At 34.9% G+C, this 19742-nt stretch overlaps 1 protein-coding gene across 50 annotated transcripts in view; it reads right to left on the bottom strand.

Moving 5' to 3' along the window:
* Positions 1 to 19742, bottom strand: part of LOC106881762 (ryanodine receptor) — a 385182-nt gene that overhangs the window by 226485 nt on the left and 138955 nt on the right. For all 50 annotated transcript variants that reach the window (XM_089360088.1, XM_014932251.3, XM_014932252.3 and 47 more), the window contains 12 exons: positions 16833 to 16934; positions 15669 to 15787; positions 13816 to 13949; positions 12594 to 12832; positions 10071 to 10260; positions 8703 to 8913; positions 7553 to 7657; positions 6836 to 6939; positions 5755 to 5838; positions 3686 to 3845; positions 2212 to 2377; positions 403 to 484 (listed from right to left, as the gene is read on the bottom strand). In XM_089360088.1, the coding sequence (XP_089216214.1) occupies positions 403 to 484; positions 2212 to 2377; positions 3686 to 3845; positions 5755 to 5838; positions 6836 to 6939; positions 7553 to 7657; positions 8703 to 8913; positions 10071 to 10260; positions 12594 to 12832; positions 13816 to 13949; positions 15669 to 15787; positions 16833 to 16934 (1696 nt within the window). The remainder of the gene's footprint in view (positions 1 to 402; positions 485 to 2211; positions 2378 to 3685; positions 3846 to 5754; positions 5839 to 6835; positions 6940 to 7552; positions 7658 to 8702; positions 8914 to 10070; positions 10261 to 12593; positions 12833 to 13815; positions 13950 to 15668; positions 15788 to 16832; positions 16935 to 19742) is intronic.

The following is a 19742-nucleotide window of genomic DNA, read 5'->3' as shown; positions in this document are numbered from 1 at the left end:
CCTTTTCAAAGATGGACCATTGGATTTTGAAGGGAGTGGTACCAGTTTCTTTCAATTGCCATACATGTTTTGATAAACTTGATGATGCCCTTTTTACCAGGCATTTAGAGGAATTTTTGTGTAGATAAAATCTTGTCGTGAAGTTGTTTTCTGTGGCTCTGCTTTATGTGTAGGACTATTTAGGAAGTTTTATGTGTAGGACTATTATCAGTATGGATCTTTGTCCTATAAACAGCTACCTCAACCAAGAAGTTGCCATTAAAATTGGCAGTTACTAGGATTTTTACACAGCAGCACTTAGGACTGCAGTCATATCTATTAGATTAATTGAATTACAATATTCCAATTAACAAGCTATGATAAATTGAAAAAAATCAAGCTAATGTCTAAAGATTTACTCACCACTTGCCATGTGAAATTGCATAAGTAAGTTCTGCTCTGTATGTCCTTGATGTACATTTCTTTTCAGCTATTGTCTGTGTCACTAAAAGGAAAGAAAAAATTGACAAACATGTGATAGAAAAGTAAAAACATAATAATAAAAAAAAGTATAATGAAATAAAAATAAAAAAAGAAATTGATTAGAAGTATTTTGGTAGCATGAGCCAGTGAGGCAATGTTTATGTGGTCACCTTCCCCACTAAAAGCAGCAAGTACTAAAGAAAGTAAGTTTTTAAACTACAGCCAAATGATAGGAAACATGAAAGATACCAATGCTTCCCATAGGATTTACAAATGAATCATTTTTAGTGAATCAAGATGTTATTACTTATATTCTAAAGTAAAGCCTATATCTGTACTCATATGACTTGGCTTGTTCGAATAATTAAGCCTTTTGTTATCATATTACTGTAGAACCATACTGCCTTTGTTACAGATAAATTTGGAAATCAATAGGTTTGTGAAGTAACTGTTATAATCAAGCTGGTGTTTGGAGCATAAATGAACATACGTTTGGATGAAAAGTTTTAATTCCAATAATTTTGAAACAAGAAATTTATATCACAGAAAAAAAGCAGCTTCAGGCAGATTGATTTCAAAAACATTATAAAAATATTGAGAGATTTTTGGTCTCAAGGAGGCAATCTTCAAATAAATAGTTTCAGCTGAAAAGTGACATAAGTTTTACATTATCAACATGAGTATGTTACAAAGGTTGATGACAAGAAGGACATCTAGTGGTAAAGAGCTTAACCAAAAGCTCATATGAAATATTATTACCAGAAAAATAACAACAAGCATTAACAGAACCAGTATGAGTCAGTGAGAGAATCTTTATGTGGTTGTTTTCCCTGCTAAAAGTAGCAACCAAATTTGCTCAAATCTTTCCTTGCCTTTTTAAAAATGTATGAGCACATTAGGAAATGTTGACCTAGTTCTGCAGAAATACAGGATAATCACAGTTAGAACAATTTTGACCTTATGACTACTCAATCAAAGCTGATCTGGGGCTAAGCATCAATAACAGTAGAAGTTGAACTAGTAGTGAGAGCATTAGGGTCAGGATACATGAAAGTTTGCTGAATAAAACGGACTTCTAAGCAGACAACTGTAGAATCCACTGTAGCAAGGTAGAACATCATCATCATTTAACATTCACTTTCTCATGCCTACAAGGGTCAGAAAGGAATTGTTGAGGAATGTTTTCTACAGTCAGATGCCCTTCCTGTCATCACCAGCCTTCACCTGTTTCCAAGCAAAGTAATATTTCTCCATGGCCAGACATGTTTTTCACAAACAACATCACTTGTAGACTGTGATGCTTGTTTACATCAATGGTATAACGCCAAGGGTGCACACACACACATGCACATACACACGTGTGCACATACATACACGCACACACACATACATTAACACACACATGTACACACACACACACACACACACACACACACACACACACACACACACACACACACACGCACATTATGGGATTCTTTTAATTTCTGTCTGCAAAATCCACTCATAAGGTTTTGGTAGGCTCAGGGCTGTAACAGAACAGATGCAGAGAAATAACTGCTGAAAGTAAACCTGATGAATAGGATATTGATAATCATAATGAAGTTACTATACTCAGGCACCTGAACAGAGTACATAAATTGCATACAATAACATTTCTAACAAATGATTATTAATTCTTTGATAAAGCTGAACTAATCAATCAATGTTAGTGGTCAATATAATTTGATGGTGGTGCAGAATACATACCTTGGGATCCTCCGTCACCCCCTTCATTTGTTGGTGGTTCCAGAATGTAACCATAGGCCATTAATGTCTTGACAGTCTCACTGGCTGTATCACGATTTGCTTTCTTGATATGCTCATCAACTTTGCTGTAAGGTACAAGGTATGGACTTCGTTTGTTGACATTATCCTGTGAAATAACAATGACAAAAGGTATAAAATGTGTTAATGTCAATCATATTCAATTAATAAATTGGAATGTCTCACTCACTCTCTCTCTTTCCCTCATTCTTTTATGTATATTTTTGTGCATGCATGTGCTGTGTGTGTGTGTGTGTGTGTGTGCATGCAAGCATGTTTAAACCTTCTGCCAGTAGATCTGATTATATATCTGCATCTGGAAAGTTCTTTTTCATGGTGCATGCCTCTGTAAGGTGTTTTTATGGAAGACCAGTAATTCTATGGAAGACCAGTAATTCAAAGTCTCCAACTCTCTATCAACTGATGTTATCCAAAGCAAAAACAAGCTGTTTCCCCACAGCCATTCCCCCACCCCAATTGTCGCATTCTACCCAAATTATCAGTGGTATGTAACACACACATAAGTCTGCAGTGGAAAAATTCTACTGAACTATTCATTGAACAGATTTTCCTCTGATATCTGTGACTTATTTTAGTAAAGTGGTGAGTAAAGAGAAACTAATTTAAATAGTAAAAATATACCATTTTTTTCTCATGATAAACTATTTGTTGCAACTCAAGGCATCTTGAAAAAGACATGCACTCTACTCTCTCTCTCTCTCTCTCTCTCTCTCTCTATATATATATATATATATATATATATATATATATATATGTATATATATATATATATATATATATATGTATATATATATATATATATACATACATATATATATATATATATATATATATATATATATATATATATACATATATACATATATATATACATATATACATATATATATACATATATATATATATATATATATATACATATATATATATATATATATACATATATATATATATATATATATATATATATATATATATATATATATATATATATATATATATATGTATGTATATATATATATATATATATATATATATATATATATATATATATATATATATATATATATATTTATAAAACAAGAAGATGGAATGAGCAAGACTTAATTACAAATTGCAACAATTGTTTCTCTGCATTGGTAACAACAGTTAGTTGCTGAGTTTTCCATATCATACTACTATATAAAATGTTATATAAATAAATATGATCCAACAGCTGTGTACTCCCATGTCATCAGGTGAATGGCTTTGAAATTCGTTTGTGTGTATGTATGTGTATGAACACACACACATGCGTGCGCACGCACGCACACACACACACACACTTACACACACACACACATACACACACACAAACACACGCATACATATATATTTTAATGTCGATATATAGTACCTCACAAAGTCCATATGTCCAGCCTTGTTTAATGCGATCTTTTGCCCAAACATTATGGGTGTTTTCAGCAAGAAGATCAACTAGTTCTTCCATCTTTTCATTCAAATGGATTGTATTTAAATCCAGTGGGCAGGGCTTGTATCCATTACCTTGTAAATAACTGAAAAATAAAAATAATATTTAAAAGCTTTCAATCATTATCATCATCGTCCACTTTTCCATGCTTGCATGGATAGGACAGAGTTTATAGAGGGAGACTTTCTATAATCAGATGCCTTTCCTGTCCCCAACCCTCACCTGTTTCCAAGTAAAGTAATATTTTCCCATAGCCACACATGTTTTCACAGAATACTGGAATTGAATGTCATTCATTTACAACAATCACAGGATGTCAAGATAAGGTGACACAAATACTCCCACATTCACATGCATACATACATACATACATATATACATACATATTAGTATCACCATCATTTTGAAGGCACATGGCCTAGTAGTTAGGGTATTGCATTCACAATCACCATTCATCTTGGTCCCCTGTCATCTCCTCTGTGAGGTTCAACATCTTGAGGTCAGTCTTCACCATTTCATCCCATGTCTTCCTAGTCTTCCTCTTCTAGATGCTCCTGCTATGTTTAGCATAAAGAACTGCCTTATACATCTCTCCACATCCATCTACATCACATGACCATACCAGCACAATCTTTTCTCTTGCACACCACATCTAATGTCTCTTATGCCCAGTTTTTCTCTCAGCACATTTGTACTTTATCATATGTACACACTGATGTTGCACATCCATTAGAGCATGCTAGTTTCATTTCTTTCTAGTTTTTACATGTTTTCAGCATTCACAGCCCAAATTTTACACCTATGTAGCATTGCTGTTTGTACACAGTCATTATACAGTCCATCTTTCACTCTGAAAGAGGAGCCTTTTGTTACCAACAGAGGTAAAAATTTTCTGAACTTTCTCCAATCAGTTCTTATTCTAGCAACCATACTTTCAAAGCGTCTTCACCCAATGATAATTAAGTCACCTAGATAACAGAAACTATCTACTACTTCTAGGGAGCCTCCCGAGCATTCCAGAACATCTATTTCTTGTGTGCTTTTATAATTTATTATTCCAGTACATCTGCCACAAACAAATTCTACTTTCTCTGCAAATGTTCCATTGATTCCACTCCACCTCTTAGGTGTCCATAGTATGCATTGAGTACACCATATGGAATTTCTACCTACACCTTGTCTACATGTAGAACAGTGTCATTTACCAAAGGAATTAGTGTCCTGTCTGTTTTCCTTCTAACAAGAACTTTGGTCTTTGCTAAGTTAACTTTAAGACTCTTTGATTCCAGGAGTTGCTTCCACACCTGGAATTTCATTCCTAATTCCACTACAATTTCAGCTATAACAATAAAGTAATCAGCATAGAGGAATTCCTGTGGGTAGCCAGTCTTAAATTTCTGTTATAACCTGGAGGACTATACGACAAGCTTCTTTTAATTTCCATTTTCCAAATTCACTCACAAGTCTTTGGTCAGCCTGGGGGTTTAGTAAAAGACACTTGCCTAAGGTAGCATGCTGTGAGGTTGAACTTGAGACCCATGGCTTGGAAGCAAACTTCTCAACCACACAGTCACAGCTTGTGCTCATAGCCTGCCTGCATAAATTGTTTTAATCTCAATTTTACTGAAATCTTTCTTATTTTGTTGCAGGGTTTCTTATGTATGATACAAAAATGAAAATTCTTATTCTTCCATTACCTAATATCATTTTCCAAAACTTACTTCTCAAACTATTTATGTTTAAGCAGATCAAGAAAATCCAGATTTGAAGCACTTCTATTGCAATGAACATCCTAAACAAAGTGGATATTATTGAAGAAAACAGTATTTAGATATTTGAATTGTTACTTAAAATAAAATCTTAATTCATGGAAGGAACGATTCTCTAAAATAACAAAGCCTACATTGTGTAAGAAATTCTTTTCCCTTTTGAAGTCAGGCATTGTTTGTGTAAAATTGATAACATATACAATAATATATTAGTTATTTACTTACTAGGATCCAAGTTTTACCATCTTCAGCCTGCTTGATTCTTTTTTATGTTGGATGCTGATATGATACCCCAAGGCTAACAATGTTCTGAAAATGGAAACAGGGAAATCAATTATAAAGCAATATAAGAAATAATATTGGAACATTCCTTAGAAAAACTTCAACAAAAGGAATGGTTTTAAATGATGTCTTCCTTAAACTTTGTTTCAAATAGACTTAGAAATATAAAAATAGGCATCTATGAATTGTATTTAATGTATATACACTGTTGATAGGCCAGTTATGGCCATATTTGTCCCAAGATAACATCTCTTATGGACATGCAGTGTTAAAAACAAGGAGATGAAGATTTGTCCCACAGTGGACAGTGAGAATGCCAGGTGACATTTTGCTCTTTTGGAGCCTTACTGTTGATAGTATATACATATCAAGTACAATACATAAATGACTATTTTAATTTAAGATAAAAATAAAGCCCTACAATTCCATCAATGGTTGTGGAACACAGTAAATTAATTATTTAAATAAATTTATTGTATTATAATTAAAGGTAGTGAGATGGAGGATTCATTAGCATGCAGGGCAAAATGCCAAGTGGTATTTCATCTGTCTTTACACTCTGAGTTCAAATGCCACCAGGATTGACTTTGATTTTCATCCTTTAGGGGTTGATAAAATAAATACCAGTTGAGCTCTAGGGTTGATATAATCGATTTAACCCTTATTCCAAAACTTATCGATCTCAAAAGAATGAAAGGCAAAGTCGACCATAGCAGAATTTGATCTCAGAACACAAAGACAGATGAAATGCTGCTAAGCATTTTGCCCGACATGCTAACAATTCTGCCACCTTGCCACCTAAATAATGATGATAATAATGATAATAATAATAATAATAATAATAATAATAATAATAATAATAATTATAATAATAATAATAATAATAATAAAGAATATGTTTACTTAAATTTGAAAGATTTTATAGTATTGTATTCACTTACAAAATAAATATCATGTTCAACTAAAAAGCAGTTTATGTTGAATATCACTGATAATAAGCAAAAAGATATGTGTATTTAATCACCTTAATGTTTCAAAAGCCAGCGTAATATCATATTTTTTCTCAGACATTGGTAGTTGTTCAAAAGTACAGAGACAGGGATGTTTTTTCCTTGCATCATCTCTGACCTAAAAATATCAAGTTTTGGAAATGTTATAAAAGAAAGTATTACAGACAGCAAACTATTAGCTTTGGTGTAAATGCAAAATGTGGAATTTAAAGTTGTTATCTTTGGATTTTATTTGCTTGGCAGTGAGGGATTTGCACTATCACACAGTCTATTATTGAAGTATATTGGCAGGACAGACAGCTTGCCAATGGTACTGTGTTTACAGCAGTAAAACTGTATCTTCCATAGGAACCTTTTATAGGTTTATTAGATTTTTTTGTGTTTTGGTCATGGAAAGTTTTGAAGTTATTTATATGTGTAGTCAAAAAGACCAAATTTTTTTTCTTTTTAGATACACCTACTGAAAGACGATCTCTTATTAGTTATTACACTTAAAAATCAGCCATTCACAACATTTGTTCCATTGGGCCAACGGATTGGCCTCAAAGTCCTTTCAGCTTGTATCGCTTGGGCTGATCAATCAGCCTGAGTGCCCTAAGAGGGTTAAGAAGTGTTTATACAATATTAACGATGTTATTTAAGAAGTGTTTATAAAATATTTATTATATCATTTAAGAAGTGTTTATACAGTATTAATGATGTTATTTAAGAAGGGAAGGTTGTTAACTTACCTCACCATATGTCCAGGCTTGTTCGATTTTGTTCATAGACCACAGTTCATGAATATTTTCTGCTAATTTGTCACGGACATTTTCAATATAAGCTGGAAGTTGTACCTAAAATGAGTATTATTATTATTATTATTATTATTATTATTATTATTATTATTATTATTATTATTATTATTATCATTATTATTATTATTATTATTATCATTATTCTCATCCGACCGTTGAGAATCAATACAATCACTAAAATCTCTACAGCTTAATCTGACATCTTGGGAAAGTCATTGCCTAGATCAATGTGCATGGTGAAAATGTGTCATGATGCAGCAAAACAATTTGAGTTGAAGAAAAAGGGCAATAAAAATGAGCTGTATCCTGCAATCAGCAGGCACATTTGCTCAAACCCAGGCAAAATCAAAATCACCAGTGTCCCCATTGTGCTTTCATAGCAAAATCCATACCAGGACTCAAAATACGTTTACACATCCATCACAAGTAGATGCAGCTTCTTTTATTATTTACTTTTAAAAAGCTGTTTTCTGTCTGTCTGTCTGTCTGTCTGTCTGTCTGTCTGTCTGTCTGTATGTCTGTCTCTCTCTCTCTCTCCTTTTTAACCCCCCCCTTCTAATATTCATATGTCAAAATCAACAGGCACATCCATCATTATTATTATCATTATTAAGGTGGTGAGTTGGCAGAATCATTAGTGTGCTGGATGAAATGTTTAGCAGTGTTTCACCTGTCACTACATTCTGAATTCAAATTCCGTTGAGGTCAACTTTACCTTTCTTCCTTTCAGTGTCGATAAAATAAATACCAGTTGAACACTGAGGTTGATGTAACTGACTTATCCCCTCCCCCAAAATTGTGGCAAAATTTGAAACCATTATTATTATCATTATCAATTTATGGAGACTGATTTATGAAGCTAAATAAGCAATTAGAAGAGTATGGTGTGGTATGCATTAAAATGCATATTAGCTTTGTTTATTGAACCAAACAATATGTCAAAAGTAAATCTATATGTCATTTTTAATTTTGAACCTGAAGACACCAGACATACTGTTGAAATATTGTTCACTTCAATAAACAAAGTCATATTAAGCTCTTCTAAGTGACAAAAGAAAAACTGATAAGACATATTGTTTCATACATGTGTTGTGTCTATTGGACTGGGAACAAATGCATTGTATTCGAGAACTTCTGTTGGACCGCTGACGATGTTCTTGTGTTGTTCTCCAAAGTAGAAACATGGGTCAATTTTCAACTTCTCTCTTGGTAATAAACTTTCCAGCACAGGTGAATGACCATCTGGTGGACCAAATTTTAATCGTCCATGCTCTCCTCCAAGCATAAAACGAAGACTGAAGAAAAAAATGCAGAAAAATATATTTTTGTTTGTACAAACCATTTAAAATGTGAAAGATATTTGAAAAACAATGATTACATTACTGAAAATGTTTCTTTTTATATTTTCCTTAAATATTTAGGGTTTTTTTTTTATTTCCTAGAAGCAAATATTTAACCCTTCAGCATTCAGATTATTCTGTCAAATGTAATGCTTATTTATTCACATTCTTTTGAATTAATCAGGTATTATCTCAAAGCTTACAGATTTTGATGATGTGCTTGCTTATTTTCATAATGTCATTGTAAGCTGGGTGTGAGACATCAGATGTGGTCAATTTGAATGTAAAACAGGTGGAGTATTTGGGCCTGATAAGGTCAGTTTAAATGCTAAAGGGTCAAGATGAAATTAAAAGAATATCTACCAGTTCAAACAGTTACATCAAATATGCTGTTTCAGTCTTTTGCCCACGTCATATAAGTATTTAATCTATAAATGTCTGACAATAAGCAATATTTCCATGAACCAGTTTTTAAAAGAAAACTAGTGTCCATGATTAAAATCATGGACTATTAATTAACAGATCACAAGGCTCAAACTTGCTCAAGTAGATATGTTTGTGATTTGTCAAGGGACATGATTCATGATACAACAATAGGTTTTAATCCCTTCAACTTCAGGATTGAGCGGTTAACATTAACAAAAGTGCTTACGATAATAGCTTATATATTTATTAATAGCTTATATACGAATATTCACATTTTCAAAACCACCCAATAGTTTGGAAAATGTGGATAATGACAATACATAAAGTATTGTGAATAGTATTACGTGTTTTGAAAACTGAAAATGTAAATAGAAATGTGAAAGAATGTGAATACATAATTTTTTTGAGACACTGAAGCTAAGAATAACATGACGTCACTTTAGGAGGTTATTTTTGAAGGAATATGAAAGAGATAAGGAAAATTTACTCTTTATAGAATAAGAAAAAATGTAAGCTGTAACAGAGGTCAGTAAGTGCATGTGGTTGAGAAGCAAGCTTTTTACCACACAGCCACACCTACACTTAATGATCATGAAAAAAACAAAACAATCAAGTTACTGTAATGAAAGAGTGAATTTAAAAACTTCCTGAAACTTAGAAGTTCGAACAATTAATGATTGTCATACCTGACTCTTGCTGACATGCTGACCACAGGAAAAAACATTCCATCCGTGTTGAAGTCTTTAAACACACCATGGACTTTATTTCCATTTACAGTAAAGGAAATTTGAGGAATACTTAAGTCTAAAGCACAGCCGATAGTGTGTCCTTTCTCAAAAACTTGGCTTTCATGTCGAACTTGTTTGGGTTTTCCACCTAAATAAAATAAATAAAATGAAAGAAAACAGAAGTTAATAACACTGGCACATCAATATATAATGACATATCAAAATATAGTGGAATAATGGAATGTTTGGAGATACTAAAAAACAGCATCATCATTGTCATCATCCAGTGTTTCAAATCTGGGTTTTGTCCCTGTTAACAGGGGTGGCCAGATCTACCTGAATGCCATAGCAACCAAGGTAGGCAGGTGTAGCCCACTCCAACCTTTGGGCTGGTTGGTACCCATTCTCCTTTGCTATCATGAGGCTTTTTTGGAGCTGGATTTTCTATGGAGAGCATGCTTACCCCAACCTCAGTTTCTAGACATGCGTGGTCCCAAGACCAAGGCCTCAACCACGATTTTTAAGAAATGTGGTGGGAAACTAGCTCCACAATATATGAAAAATCAATCATCTGTCGACTCACTTTTCAGAAAAAAAGAAGCATTTAGAATGGAGTGAATATACTGAAATATTCAATTTTGGTGATGCCAATATATTGGTAACACTGACAAGAATGATTAATGATAAATATTAATGATGATGCCATTTTTACAAATAAAGCATAGACATGGCGGTGTGGTAAGAAGCTTGCTTCCTGTGCATGCATTGGTCAGTGTTTTCTTTGTGCTGCTTGGAGTCACGTCACTGTATACCAACGTCGTGAATTATTGAAAAAGTGAAGCACAACTACCAGGTAAGACATTTGTTTTTTTGGGATTCAGTGGGGGTTTGTTGCTTGTGTTTATTTATTTGTTGAACAAGAAATCTCAACTGAGTTCCACTCATTTGTCTGCCTGTGGTTGTGTTTAAAGTCTCACTTAGCGGTGAGAAGTGTGTTTTGGGGGCATATCCCTCCTCCTAAAATTGTGCTTATTTTTTTACCATTTTTGTGTGTGTGTTTTGTGCCTTTACCAAGAGGATTACCGAGTTGGCCAGGAGTACCAGGACGGCCAGAATAGTTTGCTGTGTTTTTTAAACTGTTTCTTGTTTTCTTCCTTCCTTCCTGCATTTTTTTTTTTTAACTCTGTGAACTTTTGTTCTTTGTGAACTTTTTTCCAAAAAAAATATGGCAAAAAAAGACAACTAACACTGTGTTGGCATGGGAGATTGTCCCATCCAAACAGTGGATGAAAGACTTTGAAGAGAGGACGGTGGTGTTAAGGACTTAGTCAAAGTTGTTCAACACCATCGCCCTTTTTCAAAAGACTCAAATTGAAAAAGAGTTGGCAGAATATTTGCCAACTATTAAATTCATCTCCAGGGGTTCAAATATGCAACGGTGTGGTTGCTATTTGACACCCCTGAGGAGGTTTGCAAATTTGAGAGCCAGCCCTTAGAGGGCAAAGAGATTTTGTTTCTTCCCACGTATGGTGGGAAGAAGTTGACAAAAGCTTGGGTCTGCGGGGTCTGGGTGGCAGCGGATCCAAGCTGCTTAATGTTAAAATTTTGCTGGTGGTTGATTGGGTTGGGTCAAAAGCTGTTTTTCCAGATTTTTTTAAATTGGCTGGTTGCAGGTACCCGGTGATTCTTGAGGGATGCCTTCCCAAATGTCACCTCTGCCTGGAACCAGACCACACCAAAAAGAACTGTCTCCGGGACCAGAGTAGGGTCCTGGAACAGTTGGTTGTGGAAGAGCCCCCCCCCTCCTCCTCTGAAAGGAGAGATGGAGGTAGTCGAGGAGGTAAAGACCTCCCCAGAAAAAATGGGGTTCAACACCACATTTGGGTTTTTTTAAAAAAAAGAACAATGTTATCAGGAAGTAACAATCGGCAGGCATTGGCTGCTTCCCCCACCAACCATCTCTTTTTTCATTCTGTCATCATCATTGTGTCTGTATCTAGCCCACATTTGCTTCTATCTATGTAATGCCTTGAAGGCAATTTTGATGAAATAAAGAAGTTTGCTCCCAAACTCACATGGTTTCTGGGTTCAGCCCTACAGTGTGGCATCTTGGGCAAGGGTTTTCTACTACAGCTCTGAGCTGACCAAAGTCTTATGAATGGATTTAGTACATGGAAACTGAAAGAAGCATGTCATGTGTATATGTGTGTGTGTTTGTGTGTCTAAGTGTGTGTGTGTGTGCTTTTGCATTTGTCATCCTGGTTACTGCTTAACAACTGGTGTTAGTTTGCTTATGTCCTCATAACTTAACAGTTTGGCAAAATAAACTGATAGAATAAGTATGCGACTTTTAAGAGAGAAAATTAGTACTGATGTTGATTCATTTCATTAAAACTCTTCAAAGCAGTTCCCCACCATGGCTACAGTCAAATAAGTGAAACAAATAAAATATAAAAGATAAATCAATAAAACTCTATTTACCTGTCCACAAGTTGACACCATCAAATGCATAGGAATAAAGATCATCTCCAACTCCATTGGCACCCCAGTGTTCACCACCTCCAGGATAAGGAACAAAACCTTCAGTATTTCCCCAACCAATACGAAGAATAGGTGTCTGGTGTGTGCATTGTTCAATGAATGCAATAACCACTTCAAAATACCATTTTTTGTACATGGCTGACCCTTCATGTAACCCAACATAGGTATTAGGCTTCATGCTGGAAGAAAAGATTTTGTATGTTTAGTATAACTGTTTTCACTGACAGAAAGTAGCTTAAATGATACAGCTCAGTGTTTATAATAATGATCCTTTCTACTATAGGCACAAGGCCTTAAATTTGGGGGAGCGAGTTAGTTGATTACATCGGCTCCAGTACACTACAAATACCTATTTCATCGACTCCGACAGGATGAAAGGCAAAGTTAACCTTAGCAGAATTTGAAATCAGAACGTGCAAACAGAGGAAATGCCACTTAGTGTTTTGCCCACTATGCTAATGATTCTGGCGGGTCACTGCCTTAATAATGATAATAATAGTACTAATCCTTTCTACTATAGGCACAATGCCTGAAAGTTGAGGGAGGGTGATAATTGATTACATCGACTCCAGTGCTCCACTGACACTTATTTTATCAATACCGAAAGGATGAAAGGCAGAATCGACTTCAGTGGAATAACTCAGAATGTGAAAATGGACAAAATGCCACTAAGCATTTTGCCTGGCATGCTAACAATTCTGCCAACATAAGGGGATGAGAAATGAACATGTGGACAAAAACAGGAAGAAAACACACACAATGGATGGGGACATACTCAACCCCTCATCAGTTATTGACTAAATATCATCATAGTTTCAACAACTTCTGATGATATTATACAATTTGGCATAAACTGCTGGGAGTATAGATGAGTCAACATGGTAGGCAAACATGAACAGAAAGAATGAGGTTAAATACAATAACAAGAAGGATGAGGCCTCTAGACCAAACAATACATATCAAACTTTCTTAATAAGATATTTGAAATCTATTCAAACAAAATTTAAATGATAGAGAATTTTACAAAACACAAAAATACAAATCACTAGGGAGTAGATTTTGATATGAATTTAAGCTATTTAACATATATATTAAGTCTGGGGCTGTGCCACCCTCTTTCTAGTGAATGAAACACTATTAATATTTAATATCAGGGACTTACCTTGTGACATGATCAACAAGTTTTGTTTGCAATAAAAGATCTCTTCCAGGGAGCAAATTGTCACAGATTAGATTTTGATTTGTACGAACAGCAATACCATTACCAACGCACAAAGACCGAAGTACGTCCAAAACCTAGAAGTAAAAGTTTTTAAAAAAGCATTTAAATTTTCATTAATGTTTGCATCTGTATCTTTGCATTTACCTATAATTGTTTCTATTTTATTGTTCTATTTTATTACTCAAAAGAATGCGTGGAGTACTCTAGGGGATAGTTAATCCAAGGGAAATAATCATTTCTTCATAATATTTGGTGGGATTCAAAGTTGGAATATGAAATTAAGGAATAAAGAAAAAGGTGTATAAAAAATAGATGTTTAAGATTACTTTATTTTTGTTTGTGTACTTATTATGAAGTTCATAACATTTCTAGTCAGTGGTAACAATGTGTAGCACTATTTCATTCTTTTTAGAAATCATATGCATGATATAACTCATTTTTATGAAGTGTTCCCTCAATTCCACTCCATAACCCAGTAGAGAGGTTCTTGTTTCGTAAGTTATTTGGTGACCCCACTGGTGTTTGTGCCATGTAAAAGCACCAGTGCTGGTGCCACATAAAAATGCACTCAGTATATTCTGTAACGTGGTTGGCATTAGAAAGGGCATCCAACCTACGCTAAAGCATACAATGGTGCGTGGTACAGTTCTCTGGCTTGCTAGCTCCTGTCAAACCAACCAAACTATGCCAGCATGGAAGACTGACTTAAGATAATGATGATGATGAAACATTTCTCAGAAATGGAAAATAATTACGGTCTGGAAGAAATTCATGGAATTTGTGTTCTTCTTTTCTCTTTCTTTTTCTTCATAGAGTGTTAACTTAGAAATAATTCTTTTAAACTGATAGACTTTACCAATGAAGAAGCCTCAAAGTGGTTATTCAACCTCTCTAAAATAACAACCAAACCTTCCCTCAGATCCCTCAGATGTACTTTACCATCTTTAAAAGAAGACAAGTTATATTGGACAATGCAGTTATCTCTGACAGACTAAAAAGACGAGAATGTCATGACTGGAATGCCTTTGTTTTCAGAGCTTTAAATACTATGTTTTACAGAGTTTGTTCTGGTTCCTTCCACTCTGAGCTCAAATTCCACCAAGATCAGCTTTGTCTTTCATGGTTGATACCTGTGAAATATAGGGTCAACTATTCTTTCCCTATCTCAGTTGGTTATGTTGCACAGCACGAAGGGTCATGAAGAACCTCTCACAGCATTCCATTCTCCAGTAACTGTGAAAAATTAAAGTAGGGGTTTAGTAACCTTTTCCCATAGAAGATCCTTATATGTTATTGGGACCCTTCAACAGTGAGCATAATGTGTAATATAACACAAAACAGTGAGGTAAAAAACGTAACAGATTTCTTTATTCTATGTGGGAGCATCAACACAGTTGCTTGTCTTGCAGGAAATAGCAGCTAAAACTCCCTCTAATAACACTGTCATCTTTTTTTTGAAAAAAAAGAATGGATAAACAGGATGATGTTTGAGATAAACTAATCTGAAAAGACTGGACGGTCAAGATTAGGTTGTCTTTGATCATAAGTCTGTTTGACCAGGGCTGATATGGGACTAAACAGTAACAACAGTCACAACACCTTTGGCTTCTTTGGTTTCATAATGTAAACATTATGTAAACATTATGATACTCTTTACAAATATGTTGTGACTAAAGAAACAAATACGGATATTGTGGATGCATCATTAAGACAAGATGGTGTTTAATAGCTTATAAAAGAAGAGGAATAATATTTGGAATGAAATATAAAACTAAAGGAAAGAAATGAAATACCTTTGGGTCTCTTCCATGTTTGTCAATGAGTGAGATGATAGTGACAATGTGTTTTTCTTTGATCATGTTCAGTGCCTCAGGACTGTCAATTAATACACAATGAAGGACATCAAGAACCCCTGAAAGAAATTTTAGTACAAATATTAAATATTTTTTAAAGTAAAGTTTGTAGTAATTTTACAAAAGTGAAAATTCAAATAGAAAAATATTTACAAAATTTCACACAATATTTTGTAAATATTTACAAAAATAATTACAAAATATAAAAAGCAAAAATGGATGTGTTTCTTATCAGAGAAGTCATTAATCAGATTTGTGAAGTTCTGTCTGGTTAAGACAAACAACCTGTTACTTTGCTCTATCAGAAGGAAAGGAAAAGGAAGGGATAAGTAGATGATAGACAAATAATGACAATAAAATTGGTGAAAGATAACAGGGCAATTTGACTTGGAAAGTCTCACAGTGAGCCAAGTTTTGAAGAGCATAGGTAAATGAAGGTTTGTTTTTCACTGAAGTTCCCATTAACGATCAATATTTTTCATCATCATTTAATGTCTGCTCTCCATGTTTGCATTGGTTGGATGGTTTGGTAGGGGAAAGTTCCAGGGCTGTGTTGAACTTCAATGTCATCTTTAATATGGTTCATGCGCTTGGGAAGTAAAGTCCCTCAGGATTTTTATTTCTAAGTGGGATTTATGATATATAAAATAGCAATAGCTAAATCTTTTCTCTTATCTTTTACTTGTTTCAGTCAGACTGCAACCATACTGGGGCACCTCCTTGAAGAATTTCTCGTTGAATGAATCGACCCCAGTGCTTATATTTTCCAAGCCTGGTACTTATTCTGTTGGTCTCTTTTGCTGAACTGCTAAGTTATAGAAATATAAACACACCAACACTGGTTGTCAAGTGGTGGTGGGGGACAAACATAGACATAAAGGCACACACACACACACACACGGCAGGCCTCTTTCAGTTTCCATCAAACAAATCCATTCACAAGGCTGTGATTGGGAAGAGCCTGTAACAGTAGACACTTGCCCAAGGTGCCACACAGTAGAACTGAACCTGGAACTATATGGTTTGGAAGCAAGCTTCCTACCACACAGCCACACCTGAACCTGTATATGGTAACAAAGCAATGACAGCAACGATATAACTTACCTGTAGATGACTGTTGACTCTCTAGTCTGCTTACTAACCAATCCAGTCTGTAAGACTGGGCAAACTGAGCACAGTTTGCACGATTCCCTCGAATCATTGCAGCTGAAAATTAAATGGGAAATTGTGTTAAAACTTTTCCAAATGTTTACATGGGTAGAAAAGGTAGTTAAAAAATTCCATGCATCTAGAATACTGATGCTGACTCAATGTGTTGTGTGTGTTGGCACTCCGTCGCTTACGATGTCGAGGGTTCCAGTTGATCCAATAAACGGAACAGCCTGCTCATGAAATTAACGTGCAAGTGGCTGAGCACTCCACAGACACGTGTACCCTTAATGTAGTTCTCAGGGAGATTCAGCGTGACAGAGAGTGTGACAAGGCTGACCCTTTGAATTACAGGCACAACAGAAACAGGAAGTAAGAGTGAGAGAAAGTTGTGGTGAAAGAGTAGAGCAGGGTTCGTCACCATCCCCTGCCAGAGCCTCGTGGAGCTTTAGGTGTTTTTGCTCAATAAACACTCAAAATGCCCGGTCTGGGAATCGAAACCGCGATCCTATGACTGCGAGTCCACTGCCCTAACCACTGGGCCATTGCGCTTCCACCGTTGTTGACTCAATAATACAGTTCAAATAGTTTTGGTTAATAATTTTGTTGAATTTTGATCTACTTTATTATATATCTACCTCTTATCTTTTACTTGTTTCAGCCATTGGACTACACCCATGCTGGAGCACTAGTTGAGAAAATCAACCCCAGCGCTTATTGTAAGTTAGGTACTTATCCTATTAGTCTCTTTTGTCAAGTCACTAACTTATGGGGATGTAAATAGACCAACACTGGTTATAAAGTGGTGGTGGTGGTGGGGACAAGCATAGATACAAAGGCACACACACGTATGTCTATACACACAATGGGCTTCTGCACAGTTTCCATCTTTCAAATTCACTCATTTGGCTTTGTCAGCTTTGGACTATTGCAGAAGACACTTTGTCAAGGTGCCATACAATGGAACTGAACCCAAAACCACGTGGTTACAAAGTAAGCTTTTTAACCACACAGCCATGCCTCTGTCTGAGCAATGGCAATAATTTATAAATCAAGATCATTGCTGATTTGGAAAAGATCATTTAGGCTGACATGTTATTGACTTCTCATGCATAATCAGCCTGACCAGTACTTGATGGCATTGCTCCTCATAACTTCTATAAATCTACACCCATCTGTCAATGAAAATCTGGATTCTTATAATAGGAGATATCCTATATCTATACTAGTAAACTTATCTAATCTACAATTAAAGGGGCTCTAAACATTATAAAAAAAGGGAGCAAAATCTGATGCTGTTGAATTAAGGTAGATGAAGGGAAAGGTAATATATTTGGGGATGGTCATTTTTGTTTTTGTTTTGTCAATCTCCAAATATAACAATATCTGTTTCAACACATGATTACACATCAGGGATCTTGCAAAACAAATACATTAACAAAAGATCATTTAATTATTCTTCTACTAATTTAACCTTTTAGTGCTTAAACAAATCATATCTGACACAAGCGTTTTACCTGCTTTATGCTCACACTAACCAGATCTGGCCTTTTATGCCTATTCTACAATGTCATTCTAAAATTAAATGAATCACATTATTGAAATCTTGAAGCTACAACATAACACACAATTAAGTGTTAAGACCGATCCTTCTTGAGGTGTAAGGCACTTGTGGCGGTGTCACATAATAGTGCCCATGCTGCATCACATAAAAGTACCTATGTGGTGTCACAAAAAGCACCCGTGTGGCACCATGTAAAAGCACTCATGTGGTGCTACATAAAAGTGCTCAAATGATGCCACATAAAAAAAAGTGTCTGTGCAGAGCCATGTAAAAGCACCCATCACACTCTGTAAAGTGGCTGGCATTAGGAAGGGCACCCAGCCATAGAAACCATGCCAAATCAGACTGGAGTCTGGTGCAGGCCTCCAGCTTGCCAGCACTGGTCATACCATCCAACCCATTCCAGTATGGACAACATTTCTTCTAGTTCTTTACATTCTGAGTTCAAATATTACTAAGATCAACTTTATTTTTCATCCTTTTGGGACGAATAAAATAAAGTAGCTGTCAAGTATTGAGGTCAGTGCAATCAAGTAAAGACTTCTCCCCCAAGACTGCTGGTCTTGTGCAAAAATTTGAAACTACTACCCTTTTCTAATTTCAATCATTAAACTGTGGTCACTTGAGACACTGCATTCAACAGTGCAGTTAAATATATCGATGACCATTGTTGGTGTTTATTTCATCAAACTTGGAAAATGGAAAGGCAAAAATTAACTTGAGCAGAAATGGAACTCAGAACAGAAAGGGATGTGACCATATATTCAAAAATATTTTATCAAACACTCTTTCATTGCACTGCCACCTAAGTAAAGTTAACTACAATAACTTTGTATGATATATATTATCTTTACATTATTTAATGGAAACTAAGTTAAGCGATAGCATTCAAATGAGATCTATTTTCCATGACAATAGTAGATAGCATATGTATATGACTTGTTATAACAGTATAAAGTATATGATTGTATACACACACACACACACACACACACACACACACACACACACACACACACACACACACACATGCAGTAAATCATTGTATATATCATCATCATCATTGTCATTTAAGATTCGTTTCCATGCAGTATACCAATTAATAGAGTTAATTCATGAAGAAAAAAAGAAACACTTTTATTAACATTGAAGCGATAAATTCAAAGACTGAAGAATACGGTACAAACATTAGACCATTATTGTGTAGGCCAAAGAACAGTGGAACATGATTATTATAACTATTATAAACCAAGTTCCTATTTTCAGACAATCATAAAGCAAATTACAGTTTAGTTTAGAAA

This window comes from Octopus bimaculoides, chromosome 11 (genome assembly GCF_046866305.1).
Source record: "Octopus bimaculoides isolate indiv1 chromosome 11, ASM4686630v1, whole genome shotgun sequence".
Classification (NCBI taxonomy): domain Eukaryota; kingdom Metazoa; phylum Mollusca; class Cephalopoda; order Octopoda; family Octopodidae; genus Octopus; species Octopus bimaculoides.
Note: the sequence above shows the minus strand (reverse complement) of the source record. Positions and strands in the feature narration are given on the sequence as shown.